General features: G+C 34.8%; 1 protein-coding gene across 4 annotated transcripts in view; it reads right to left on the reverse strand.

Annotated features, from left to right (window-relative positions):
• Positions 1-817: 817 nt before the first annotated feature.
• RGS17 (regulator of G protein signaling 17) overlaps positions 818-14002 on the reverse strand; it is a 131594-nt gene continuing 118409 nt past the window's right edge. For all 4 annotated transcript variants that reach the window (XM_054491208.2, XM_054491207.2, XM_054491209.2 and 1 more), the window contains one exon: positions 818-8134. In XM_054491208.2, the coding sequence (XP_054347183.1) occupies positions 7946-8134 (189 nt within the window). In that variant the 3' untranslated portion in view covers positions 818-7945. The remainder of the gene's footprint in view (positions 8135-14002) is intronic.

Consider the following 14002-nt stretch of genomic DNA (forward strand, 5'->3'; position numbering starts at 1 on the left):
ACACAACCAAGACAGTCCTGGGAATGCAAGGGCTAAACGCTCAATCTGAGAACTGCCACTACCTAACTGGTTTGGGCAGCGTCTACTAAGTGGTATTTCACTGTTGAGAGAGGTGATATATTAGAAGAACGAAACTTCTAATTTATTCATAAAAAATAAAATGGTAAAAAATGGGAACCCTTATCAAGGTTAAAATATCCTTAGGTCATCTAATCGAAACTGTTAAGTATAAAAATTCTTAGAAAATAACGTTTGCATTGCCTCTCTCTTCATCTCTTAGCACGATAACAAATGCAGAATGAGTGGAAGAATGAAATGACTCTTGAAACATCAGGAAGCAAAAATAGTTTTTTGTTACTTAAAGGCTCCACCTAATTATCTCAGTTCTTTTCGCTTTGTGTGTTCAAGCTACACAACTTTATACAGTCGTTCTGCTGTTGAAACCCATTTTATTTTAATCCTGATCTGAGGATAGAACAGGACTGATCAGGATGTTTTTATCTCTATTAGAACAATTGTTTTCCAGGTCTGAACTTAACTTTGAATTTATTTTAACCATGGAAATGGTGAGAATCACTTGAACTCAAATAAACATGGTATATCTCTCAGTTGAGTTCTCAGAACATAAGTCATTTCAACAATATATTATTTATAAAAGGTGAAAAATTTTAATAATTAAAACCTTATAGAACAATAAAAGAATCTAGCCAGAATTTATTTTCCCCCAAGTGCATAAGCAATTTAAGTAACACATAGAAGTGTACCTTTTATTCCTATAGTGTTATACCAATGAGGAAACAGTAACTTTCTAAGGATACATTGTTGAATTCTTTATTAATTCAAAACATTTTAAGAAAGTCAGTTTAATGCATATGCATTTTACAATAACATCCATAGGTTTCCACAATATAGTAAAATGAAAACAGCTGTATTTTGATTTACTTTGAAAACTCAAACCTATAGTTCGAGACTTCTGAATATTTTTACATTATTGTCATGCTCAAATTCTGTTACATGGTGAAAATTCTAGCATTTTCCAGAAGTATATTATTGTACATAGGTAAAATGATAAAATTGATTCTAGGAAGGGGGGGAATAAGAAAACCAGAGAAACTTAAATTGGAGGAAACATAATCTGGATTATCTATTCAATTTGTGAATACCCACCGTTATTCTGGCATTGCAAAATAACCAAGTGTGGTGCCTCTTAAGTTGCATTCATGCATTCAAAACTTCTTTATTGTCCACTGATAAATATTGGTGGAGTACAATATATGGATATAGATTAAGTGTGATGAACATGGTAGTAAAAAATTATACACATTCGATATGTAATTTTACAAAACCAAACACATTGAAATTCTTTTTAATATTTAGCAAACATTTAAAAATCATATACAAGAAATGTGTTTATGACAAATCGGTTAAAGCTAGCGGGAAATATATCAGGTCTTTTACATTATTTCAATATTCAGTGTTCATTGATTAGTGGAGGGCAATATAAAAATGCAATAAGCAAAATGGTTAGTTTAAATTTAAATTACCTCTTATGACAATTAGTAAGACTAAGATCTTTAATATCCAAAGTATGTGGAGGATTATTGTAATTAATTGCGCAGACAGTTCAAGGGAAAAAGTTCACTTTCACCTCTATTAGGTGAATATTCAGGCTAAGACTTTTGGAGTTTTATTTTTCCACTTCACTGTATTTTCTTTATAGCATTTATTAGTAATCACTTAGTGGAACCTAATATTAGTGTTTAGAATTTGTTTAGCTCAGTGTAAATGTCCAGAAAATTTACCTTCAATATAATCTCTTTAAAAACATATTACTTTACAGTGGAGAAATATAATAGATGCTACCTCAGCTAAGTGATCAAGGTCAACATCAACAGCTAAGAGTAGCCTAAAGTTTGAGAAACTGTCACAGCTAAGACGAGTCCCGGTGATGGCATGTACCTTTGATATCATGTGATGAGCATGGCACTTTACCGTTGTGTTCCTCCAAAAACCAAAAACCCGTGTCTAGACACGAGAAAAATATCAGACAAATCCCCATAGAGGGACATTCTACAAAATATCAGTTTATTTCTCAAAACGGTCATCAAAAACAAGGAAAGTTGCAGAAACTGTCACAGCCAAGGGAAGCCTAAGGAAACATGACAACTAAATGTAATGTGGTATCCTGAATGGGATCCTGGGACAGAAAAAGGACATTAGGTTATAAACTAAGGAAATCTGAATGAAGTATGAACGTAATGATCAATATTGGCTCATTAATACCCATAGATGTATATGGGACCTCTCTATTTGTAGTTTTTCTGTAAATCTAAAACTACTCTAAAATAAAAGGTTTAATGGACACATTACTATTTTAAATTTTATACATTATGTTTTTCTTAGAGTCAGGGTCTCACTTTGTTGCATAGACATGTCTGGAACTCCTGGGCTCAAGTGATCCTCACGCCTTAGTCTCCCAAAGTGCTGGGATTGTATGCGTGAGCCACCGTGCCTTGCCCATTACCACCTTTTATTAAGTTTTTATTTTCATTGTAAAATTGTTAAAGAAAATCATACCACCTTAATATTAAAAAGTGTTTTCTAATTGTCAATCTCTTATAACTTAGTCTTAGCCCTATAACTCATTTATATATTTAGCAAGTAATTTGATATTATTTCTGTCCTTGGGAATGTTGTTTTATTTCCTTTGGAAATAAAACTTTCAAATGATTTATCTTATTTAAATTTTAATTTTAACCTATAATTGTATATCTATTTATCATCTATCTATCATCTATCTATCTGTCTATCTATCTATCTATCTATCTATGTCATTGAAAGAAACATTTCTATAGATTTGAGGTGATGGTGAACTCAAAGTACTGATTTGGGATCACATTATTGAGAAAAGCAATAACACTGATATAGTGTTCCATCTTAAAACATGATTGTATGTTTTGATGAGTAGCTAAATCAGACATTTAATGTATGTTTTGGAAAAAAATAGGGGAAAGTGCATTAATATGACATTTAATACAAGTATACAATAACAATTATCGACGTGAAGCACTTTGATAAAATAATAATGTATGCCACACTTTATTCTTTCCATGTTTGTTTTATTTAATGCTCATAGTTAATTACGTATTTTATTTGTCATTTGCAGATGAGGAAATGAATTCAGAGAAGATAAATGATTTGCCCAAAGTCACATGAGACAGAAATATAACTTGAAATCAAATTTATTATTTTAAGTTCCTGATGTTTTTACACTATGCTCCCTAAGTGAATCTGTGGACATACATTTCCATTAGTAAGCTTACTCATCTTACAGCTTTTGTCATAGGAATAAAATCAGTTCCCAAACTGGGACCTTCTATCACTTAGGGCAACACTTTGCCTTTTGTAGTGTTTTCATTAGAGTCAAAGTCTTGAACAGCCCCTTGAATTCATCTGAAAAGATGTCACTTGGGGCTCGAGAGGACTATACCTGTAAGAGTAATAATTTTAAAAATACTTATAAATAAATCAAATCTGGGTATTTAGAAATAATACTTGTCATTGTGCACTGTCTTGTGTTGCAAGGATATTTTAAGCACTGCAGAGAAAATCTGAAGCTAGTTTTGGGTTATCAGTTTTATTGATAAATATTTGCAGTTGTAGCAAGTGAATTAAAAATTTTTGCAGATTGGATATTGTTTTTGCAGGAGAACAAACCCATTGGTCAGAAATTTGAAGATGGAAAACACAAAAATACATGTTTGAAAAATATACTTAGAAAATTATGGTTGTAAACTGTCAATGTAAATAGATAGGCAAAAATATTTTTTGGAAATATCTTTACCATCTTTCAAAATAATTAGGCAATGTGTCAAGATCAAAGTATTCAAAATACATGTTTGATAGGCTTCTATCTATAGGTATTTTCTGTCTAAGACTTAAAAATATTATAATTATTATAATAATTATTATTATTTTGAGATGGAGTCTCACTCTGTTGCCAAGGCTGGAGTGCAGTGGCATGATATCAGCTCACTGCGACCTCTGCCTCCTGGGTTCAAGCGATTCTCCCACCTCAGCCTCTCAAGTAGCCGGGATTAAAGGCACCCACCACCACGCCTGGCTAATTTTTGTATTTTTACTAGAGTCGGTTTCACCATGTTGGCCAGTCTGGTCTCAAACTCCTGAGCTCAAGTGATCCGCCCTCCTTGGCTTCCCAAAGTGCTGGGATTACAGGCTTGAGCCGCTGTGCCTGGCCAAGAAATTTTAGGTGGTTTTCAAATACGTTTTATTTTTGACTTTTTGATTGTATTTTAAATTCCTTCTCTTTTACATTTCAACACCAAAGCATCTAATAATTGGTATTTTTTGAGATATAATTTGTCACAATTACAATATGATTTTTAAAAGTATAAATAAGTTAAAGGTACAGAAAAATGGATAAACTCAAAAGTAAAAATCAGGCTTTATTTTAAATCAGCTTAATGGGATGAAAATGTATTTTTGCTCCTAATAAATAAACAGTATTCACTTATCCCTATAGTCCTTTGGCAAAACTGAACTATCAGGTAGATAAACAACACATATTTCATTCTGTAAGTCAGAACCTAGGCAGCATTAAAGGATACTAATAAACATCCATGCACTATGACCGCATATCAGAACTGGTCAGTCTATGTACATATTTTAAGATTTCAAAAAAAAAAAAAAAAAAAAGATCACATTATGGTCTTGACTTCTGCATTTCATAACTTTAGTATCAAAGTTGTGTTTTGCTCTTGTTGTTCATGTGCACACTCTAACACTGTCAGAGCATCTATACTACCTTTGGATAACATAATAACAGCCCGAGTAAAGAAGTGCCATCCATCCATTACTGGTGTGATTAATGTACAAGATCAATCTCTGAAGAAATCTGGCTCTCCAATTTATTTATATATACATAATCTATATCCTCTACTTTCTTTCTTTTATAGATACATCTAAAGTTAGGCACTACAGAAAGTGCATTAATCTCTTTCTGTGTGCATCAGCAAATTCTAATAGTATACAAAGATACCTTGGCAATCGAAAACACAAAGTGTCCATTTTAAAGTGCTAATTTTTCCCCAGGGAGGAATTTACTCACTAGGAAAACTCAAATTCTAATAAAACAAATATTGTGCTCTTGGAATGTTAGCATAGACACCAGTTGAAGGCTCTTTTGTTTATTTATAATAGCTCTGTAACTTAAACAGAAGAAATTATATCATACTTAGAAAATTAGTAGAGTTGCAAATATACAGACATACTCTTAAATGAGAAACCCTCCCCTCACCCAAAAATATGAGTTTAGCACAGAAATGCTCACATAGCATGGTTATCAACATTTGATGTGTAAATCTGCTCTAGAATCTTTTTTAACACAACTTCCTAATCAGGTTTCAAAAGGATATACCAACTTTAAAATCTGTGTTCTACAAATGCCCAGGTTAGAGATTAGGACTCTTTATAAGGGCCCTTATCTTTTACATTTGGTAAAATATTAAAGATATTGTCAAACAGACAATTCATCTAATAGTCCAAAGTATCTTATAAAGATAACTTATGACTAGCAGGTCACCATCATATATAGTAACAACGAGAATATAAAGTCTACATTTAAAAAGATTGATGCATGCAGTGTATCACAGTATATTACATATTTTCTAGTCATGTGCACCAATTTGTTGTGCCTCAAACACAGAAACAAATATGATACTACACCATACATGTGTATATATCATAGTAGCATAATAAACTCAATTCTAAGCAAGAAAAAAATTAAATAATTTAGGAACAATAGAACTTCACAACAGAAGTGATGATTCTTTTAGGTTTTTCTTTACTCTTTAGGAAAAAATATGACTTTTTGTAAACATCTTCATAGCTATCTTTTTTTCAACATATTACTGAAAACTGTTATTCAAATAGTATTTAAATGACATGAATAAAATGTCTTAACACACTAACACTTTCAGAAAACACAGGCATTTGTTAAAAGAAATGATTATTATAAATATTTTCTATCTTGTATTTTAACTACAGTTTCATAAATAACGTATTTAAAAGTGCTGAATATGGTAGGATAGTCAGCAACGCCAGTGTAAACAGAATATTTTGTTTTCTACTCCGCAATTTTTTAAAAATCCCATTTTGTCAAACACTGCAACAGTTAAAACATTTGCATAGGGAATAGATAATAGCCCTTTTATTCATGTCTCCTGAATTCTATATAAATTAGAAAATCATACTTGCTTAAAAAAACAATTTTTGAAATGTTTTAAGTTTATGGAAAAAGAAACTTATGATGACAACCTTTCAAGTAAAATAAATTTAAAAAGAAACCCCCAAACTTGTTTTTTTAAAAAATATGTTTAATAAATTAAAAAATGAGAGGTAGTTAAAAAAATGACAAAGAAAACCTGTAACTGTAATATCATCCTTAATATAAGGCCAGTGTTCTCAGTGGATATAAATTTTTTTAAAACTTTCATTTTAGGTTACTCAGTATTATATTCATTCAGTTTAATATTAAAAAAATAGTCTTCAGGGGATATTAATATTCAAATGTAACACTTTGATATAAATATGACACTGATTATTTTAATTATCACTTTTATGCATGACAGAATATTGTTTCCTTGAAGGTCAGAAGTACATGACAATGTCAGGCAAGTGTTTTGTCGTAAAGATTTAGTGTACTTATAAAAAATAATATGGCAGCTGGAAGATTTGAGCACTGTACTGCCTTTTAATGATGGATGAAAACTAATAGTTTGGTTTAAACATCTTTAAAATGTCATCCTTAAGATATTATGTGAAAACAGTTAAGGTCTGAAGTAGAGAATTATTTTCTTCATAACCCTTATAAAACTTTTCCTGGTAAAAACTTAGCTTTTCATTGGATTTCACTTTCAAGGAAAATATGCCACAGGACAGATGCTATTCATCAAAATGTTTTACAGTGCTACATGTAGGCATTCCTTTATTAAGTCCTTTTCTTTATATTCCAAAACTAAGTTATCAAGCTGATTATTATTTTTTTCTTGCTGAAGTACATAACTTTACACAACCATTTTAAAACTGGAGAGCCAGTCTTTAATAAATTAATTACAGTATTGGACATCTGATATATACATAAATTCATTTTCTTCTATTACAATTAAAAGCAATATCACTCTTTGATTTGTCGTTGAGATAGGATATCTTCAAATTGTTTTGTGCTTTTTTTCTTCTTCCTTTTTTTTTTGTTTTTTGCTTTTAGCATAGTAAACTCTCCTGAAATGAAAATGCCACAGATTTGGCAGTGAACAACCAGAGGAATCCCCATTAGGATTTTCCAACAAACAGAGATAAATAGCTCTTTTTCATGTACAGAAATATTGGCTTCAAAATTAGTGTACTAAACACAGTATATAGAATGTTGAATACCAGTGTTACATAGTAAAAATTGCTTTTTTTCTGTCTTACATTATGTTAAAAAATGCAAACCATGGCCGATTTTTTTGGCAATTATTTCTTAAGACCATATTGCACAAAAGTCCTTACATACAGATATAAGTTATGCTATTGGATTAAATATTACAACAACTATGTGGCAAATGAAGCATTTTACTTTGCACATGCAGTCTCTGGAGATACACGAGGAGACTGTTCATAGGACTACAAATACACTTTGCTTGCAAGTAGAATGAGTGTTGAATAAAACAAACAATTTGGCAATTCATTGTTTTGTGTGGTATTTTCTCCAAACTTAACCATGGAAAACCTTGATAAAAATGGAGACAAAGACCATAACGGTTGTGTTTTCACAGTAGCCTGAGGAATGCTAAACTGTAGTTCTCCAGGAACTCAGTTTCTGATGTTATTTAACTACTTTTATTTCCCATCTCAGCCCTCCAAAATGATTGTTTTTAAATGAACATTAAGATTCAGAAGAAGAGCCAGCAGTACTTTCAACAAATGACTTATAAATTTGAGAGTTCAAAAACCTTGGAAAAGAATCTCTGTGCATTAAAGTATATATCTGAAGTTGGGCATCTTCATACATGTGAGGATTGGGATCCAACAGATTTCTATTGATCACCTCTCTAACTCGAGAATCAAGACTGACCTAAAAAGAAACAAGAGCAAATACATTAAATAATATTTTTTTCAAAAGACCTCAATTAAGTAACTGTAGGTTTGTGACATTTTAGAGAAACTTTAAAGAGCAAATCCAACTACCAAAAGTCTTGAGTTCATCTTTTGAGACTACACAACCTTATGTACTTTTCTCCTTCAAAATTTGCTCTAAGTAAACAAAAAAAAAATCCATTTAAGTCTTTTAAACCAGAAATTTAGTTTACAGATGTCTTTGCTTACTTGGTTTTATGGTTTCTATGCATTCATTCAGGAGTTTTTGACAATTTCTAATCATGGTTGAGATAACAGAAATTTCCTAGCCAGAATGTGAATTCACCTCCTCCTATTCTGTGACTGGGGGAGGCTGGCAATATTGGTAAGAAGATAAAAATCTACTGGCAGAAAAGAGTTCCCTGGCAAAAGTTAACATGCATATAAAATGCCAACTCTCCACAGTTTCGTATCCTAACAAGTCCTACTGTGTCAAAAGTAGGAAACCAAGAGTGTGGCAGGGCATGCAAAGAGCCGGTATGCTTCATGTCTCACATCTACCTGGCAAGGACTAGCAAACATCCTTGTACATCCAAAGACCTCTTACTAACGATGAAGCAGATCAATTGCTTGGAGTGAGATCTCTGAGAGGAGAAATAGGAATAGGAATGCAGAATAACCATTAAGATAATCAATACAGTGTTATTTGAAAAGTGTACAGAAATTAAATTCTGCAATGATTTAGGATTTTCCACCTTCCTCACTAAATGCGAATCCTCTTGGAACTGGTAAAACACGTTGGAAAGGCAAATGGGGAAAAATACTTGGCAATAAGGGCATGGTTGGAGGAACAGAACTAAAGCCCTGCGCTGAAACACCATGTTAGAACAACCCTACAAGTGGTAAACAACCACTCAGAGTCCAGACTGTTTTCCTCAATCCTCACTATTTAGCAAGGACTAGGACCTGTGAACCATAGTTATTTCATGATATATTCACATACAAACCTTCCATATTTATATTTAAACATGTTGTCATAAGCATCCTGCAAATGCCTTTTAGTTCTGGCTTCTTTTCCCACCACTGTTCGGACTAAGTCTGGGAACTAATACAGTCTCTTATTGAAGCCTGTCCTATTCCATCCAGTGTCCCCAGGTTCCTGAGCTCAATAGACCACATGGAATTGGGTTGATTGCTACACCCCAGGGATGGCTACTAGATTTGTTGGGAGATGGCAATCCAGACTACATTTCTGTGGCTTAGCCAGACCAACTCATACAGGGACACCTCATTTTACTGCGCTTCCCTTTATTCAGTTTTTCGCAGATACTGCGTTTGTTACAAATTGAAGGCTTGTGGCGATCTTGCGTCAAGCAAGTCGACTGGCACCATTTTTCCAATAGCATGTGTTCACTCTGTGTCTTTGTGTCGCGTTTTGGTAGTTCCCATAATATTTCACAATTTTCATCATTATTATATATTTTAAGGTGATCTGTGATCAGTGACCTTCGATGTTACTCTTGCAATTGTTTTAGGAGGCCATGAACCATGCCCATATAAGACTTAATTAATTCTTAATTGATGACTATGGTGTGTATACTGACTGTTCCACTGACCTGCCATTCCCACATCTTTGTCCCTCTCCTCAGGCCTCCCTATTTCCCACAGAGAAAACAATATTGAAATTAGGCCAATTAATAACCCGCCAGTGGCCTCTAAGTGTTTAAGTGAAAGGAAGATTCACACATCTGTCACATTAAATAAAAAGCTAAGAAATGGTTAGTTAAACTTAGTGAGGAAGGCATGTCGAAAGCTGAGACTGGCCAAAAGCTGGGCCTCTTTTGAAAGTTAGCCAAGTTGTGTATGCAAAGGAAATGTTCGCAAAGGAAATTAAAAGCGCTACTCCAGTGAACATGTGAGTAAGAAAGCAAAACAACCTGTTGCTGAAATGTAAAAAGTCTGAGTGGTCTGGACAGAAGATCAAACAAGCCACAAAATTCCCTTAAGCCAAAACCTAATCCAGAGCAAGGTCCTAACTCTCTTCAATTCTGTGAAGACTGAGAGGTAAGGAAGCTGTGTAAGAAAAGTTTGAAGCTCACAGAGGTTGGTTCATGAGGTTTAGGGAAAGAAGTTATCTCCATAACATAAAAGTTCACGGTGAAGCAGCAAATGGCTGATGTCGAAACTGCAGTAATTTATTCAGAAGATCTAGCTAAGATAATTGATGGAGGTGGCTACACTAAACAGCAGGTTTTCAATATAGACAAAACAGCCTTATATTGGAAGAAGATGCTATCTAAGACTTTCAGAGCCAGAGAGAAGTCAATGCCTGATTTCAAAGATTCAAGGACAGGCTGACTGTTGTTAAGGGCTAATACTAACTGGTAACTTTAAACTGATACGAATGCTTATTTACCATTCTGTAAATCCTAGAGCCCTTAAGAATTATGCTAGATCTACTCTGCCTGTGAACTATAAATGGAACAACAAAGCCTAGATGACAGCACATCTGTTTATAGCATGTCTTACTGGATGTTTTCAGCCCACTGTCAAGCCCTGCTGCTCAAAGAAAAAAAGATTCCTTTTAAAGTTCTACTGCTCATTGACAATGCTCCTGGTCATCCAAGAGCTTTGATGAAGATGCACAAGGGAATTAGTATTGTTTTCGTGCCTGCTAACACAGCATCCATTTTGCAGCCCATGGATCAAGAAGTAATTTCAACTCACAAGTATTATTTAAGAAATACATTTCAGAGGCCAGGTGTGGTGGCTCATGCCTGTAATCCCAGCACTCTGGGAGGCTGAAGTGGGTGGATCACGAGGTCAGGAGATCGAGACCATCCTGGCTAACACGGTGAAACCCCGTCTCTTAAAAATATGAAAAATTAGCCAGGTGTGGTGGGCGCCTGTAGTCCCAGCTAATCGGGAGGCTGAGGCAGGAGAATGGCGTGAACCTGGGAGGCGGAGCTTGCAGTGAGTCTTGATCGCGCCACTGCACTCCAGCCTGGGCCACAGAGTCAGACTCCGTCTCAAAAAAAAAAGAAATACATTTCATAAAGCTATCGCCGCCATAGTGATTCCTCTGATAGATCTAGGCAAAGCAAATGAAAAACCTTCGGGAAAGAATTCACCATTCTAGTCATTAAGAACATTTGTGATTCATGGAAGGAGGTCAAAATATCAACATTAACAGGAATTTAGAAAAAGTTGATTCCAGCCCTCCTGGATGATTTTGAGGAGTTCAAGACTTCAGTGGAGGAACTAACTCCAGATGTGGTGGAAATGGTAATAGAACTAGAATTAGAAGTGGAGCCTGAGGATGGGACTGATTGCTCCAATTTCATGATAAAACTCTAAAGAATGGGGGCGTGCTTCTTATAGATGAGCAAAGAAAGTGGTTTCTTGAGATGGAATCTATTCCTGGTGAAGATGCTGTGAACATTGTTGAAATGACAACAAAGGATTTAGATTACATAAACTTAGTTGATAAAGCAGCAGCAGGGTTTGAGAGGATTGACTCCTATTTTAAAAGAAGCTCTACTGTGGGTAAAATGCTACCAAACAGCATTACATGCTATAGAGAAATCTTCTATGAAAGGAAGTCAATCGATGTGGCAAACTTCATTGTTGTCTTATTTGAATAAATTGCCACAGCCACCCCAACCTTCAGCAATATCAGCCTGATGAGTCAGCAGCCATCAATGTCGAAGCAAGACCCTCTCTCCACCAGCAAAAAGATTATGACTCTCTAAAAGCTCAGATGACTGTTAGCAGTTTTTATCAATAAGGTATTTTAAAATTAAGGTATGCACATTTTTAAGACATAATGCTGTTGCTATGCTATTGCCAAGTATTGTTTATACTATGATTACAGTATAGTATAAGAATATCTTTTTTGTTGTTTTTTTTTTTGAGTCTCGCTCTGTCGCCCAGGCTGGAGTGCAGTGGCGCCATCTCGGCTCACTGCAAGTTCCACCTCCCAGGTTCACGCCATTCTCCTGCCTCAGCCTCCCGAGCAGCTGGGACTACAGGCGCTACCACGCCCGGCTAATTTTTTGTATTTTTAGTAGAGGCGGGGTTTCTCCGTGTTAGCCAGGATGGTCTCGATCTCCTGACCTTGTGATCCGCCCGCCTCGGCCTCCCAAAGTGCTGGGATTACAGGCGTGAGCCACCGCGCCCAGCCAAGCATATCTTTTATATGCATTGGGAAGCCAAAATATTTGTGCGACTTGTTTTGTGATATTTGCTTTATTGTGGTTGTCTGTAACTGAACCTGCAGTATTGCTGAAGCAAGCCTAAAAAACATTACTTGGCTGAACTACACATTTGTCTTTGTTGGGAATTCTTTAAAAATAAAAATGTTCTGGAAATGAATTGTTCAGTTTTTATTTTCTGTTATTACCATATGAGGTCACTATCAAGTACAAAGTAATTTTAAAAAGCACAGAATATTTTTCCCCAACGTTTTTATTTTATCTAAAAATATAATTTTGCATTTATATGCCAGAGGGAAATGCTGACACTGGAGTTTAAACTGAGATAAACTGATTTATCTTATTCTGAAACATCATGTTATGGTAAGGTAAATTCTTAACAAACACACTCCTCTGTTTTCTTTCAAACTTGAGAGAACTTTTTGTTTCAATAGAGCAGGAAACCTTACATCAGAGATTAAAAAAAGGGGGGCCATTTACTTCTTAAATAGTAGTATCATTAAATATAGTGTAAAAGTTTCTTCTCAGTAGATGGAATCATATTATTATCTTAAGACAAATAAAATTATAAAATGGCTTATGTACTCATTGTTTAATTTTTAATTTTTTTGCAAGCTAAAAACAGTAGTGAAATATTGTAAAATCATACAGTTCAATATTTAGTAATCTATAACAAAAATGCATTTGTTATTTCTATTTAAAGAATAAAATATTTACCTTAATATCAGGTTGTTTGTCTGAAAAGGCTGTCGATCAGTCAAAAGAAGTGTAGCGAGGTCAAATAATAAGGATAAACCCCATGGGGATAACAATCTATTGTTTCATCTTGTGGCATCTTTGTGCTTCAGAATGTGGATCATCTATAATACAAGGTATTGGTGGTGGATCCCAGTTGGGCCTGGGCCACTGTCACCCTAGGATTCAGGGGTGTCTGGATGGCTTCTAAAGCCATCTTATCTGGGCTCCATTGCATGAGGGACTGAGGAATTTCCTGTAAAGAACTCATCCTAAGGGAAGAGAAAGTTGAGTAGCACAAGATAAGAGCTATCCTCGGGCAATGCATGTCTCCTCTTATCTCAGGCCACTAGACTTATACCGAGGTGGTGTGGAGAAAAGAGTGCATTCCAGCAATAACAGAATGTATAGCACAAAAGCACTACCCTTGTGAGACAGGACACAAGACAGCATGATAGGTTTGACCGCATTTAACTGGCAGTTTGAGCAGTGCTGAAAAGTCCAGCAATGTTGAGACATAGCAACTGAAGTTTTAAAAAGACACAAGTGACTTTGCAATAGGTCTCGGTGAACCTGGAAGCATTCATTCCCACAGGGAGTAGGAGACAGGGAGGCAGAAAAGCAAGGGACTTGCAAGCAAAAAGTCATGACAGCGAAGTGGTCAACAAAAGTATGGAGGTAAAGCGAGGAGAATGAAGACAGGGAAATCTTGTTAGTGTGGCTTGGGAAAATCTGGGCTAAACTGAGTCATATATCCTGGTTAATCTTACTAGATTTCCTGTTCATTGAAGGAGGACATGAAGGTAGGTTAGCATTGCTGAAAGGGAGTACACCAACTTTTGACCCTGCCTTTTTATTCTTGTCATCAAGACACAAGGGAAAATTTGATCCTATGGACATTTTTGGCGTAATGATAT

Source organism: Pongo pygmaeus, chromosome 5 (assembly GCF_028885625.2).
Source record: "Pongo pygmaeus isolate AG05252 chromosome 5, NHGRI_mPonPyg2-v2.0_pri, whole genome shotgun sequence".
NCBI classification, from domain to species: domain Eukaryota; kingdom Metazoa; phylum Chordata; class Mammalia; order Primates; family Hominidae; genus Pongo; species Pongo pygmaeus.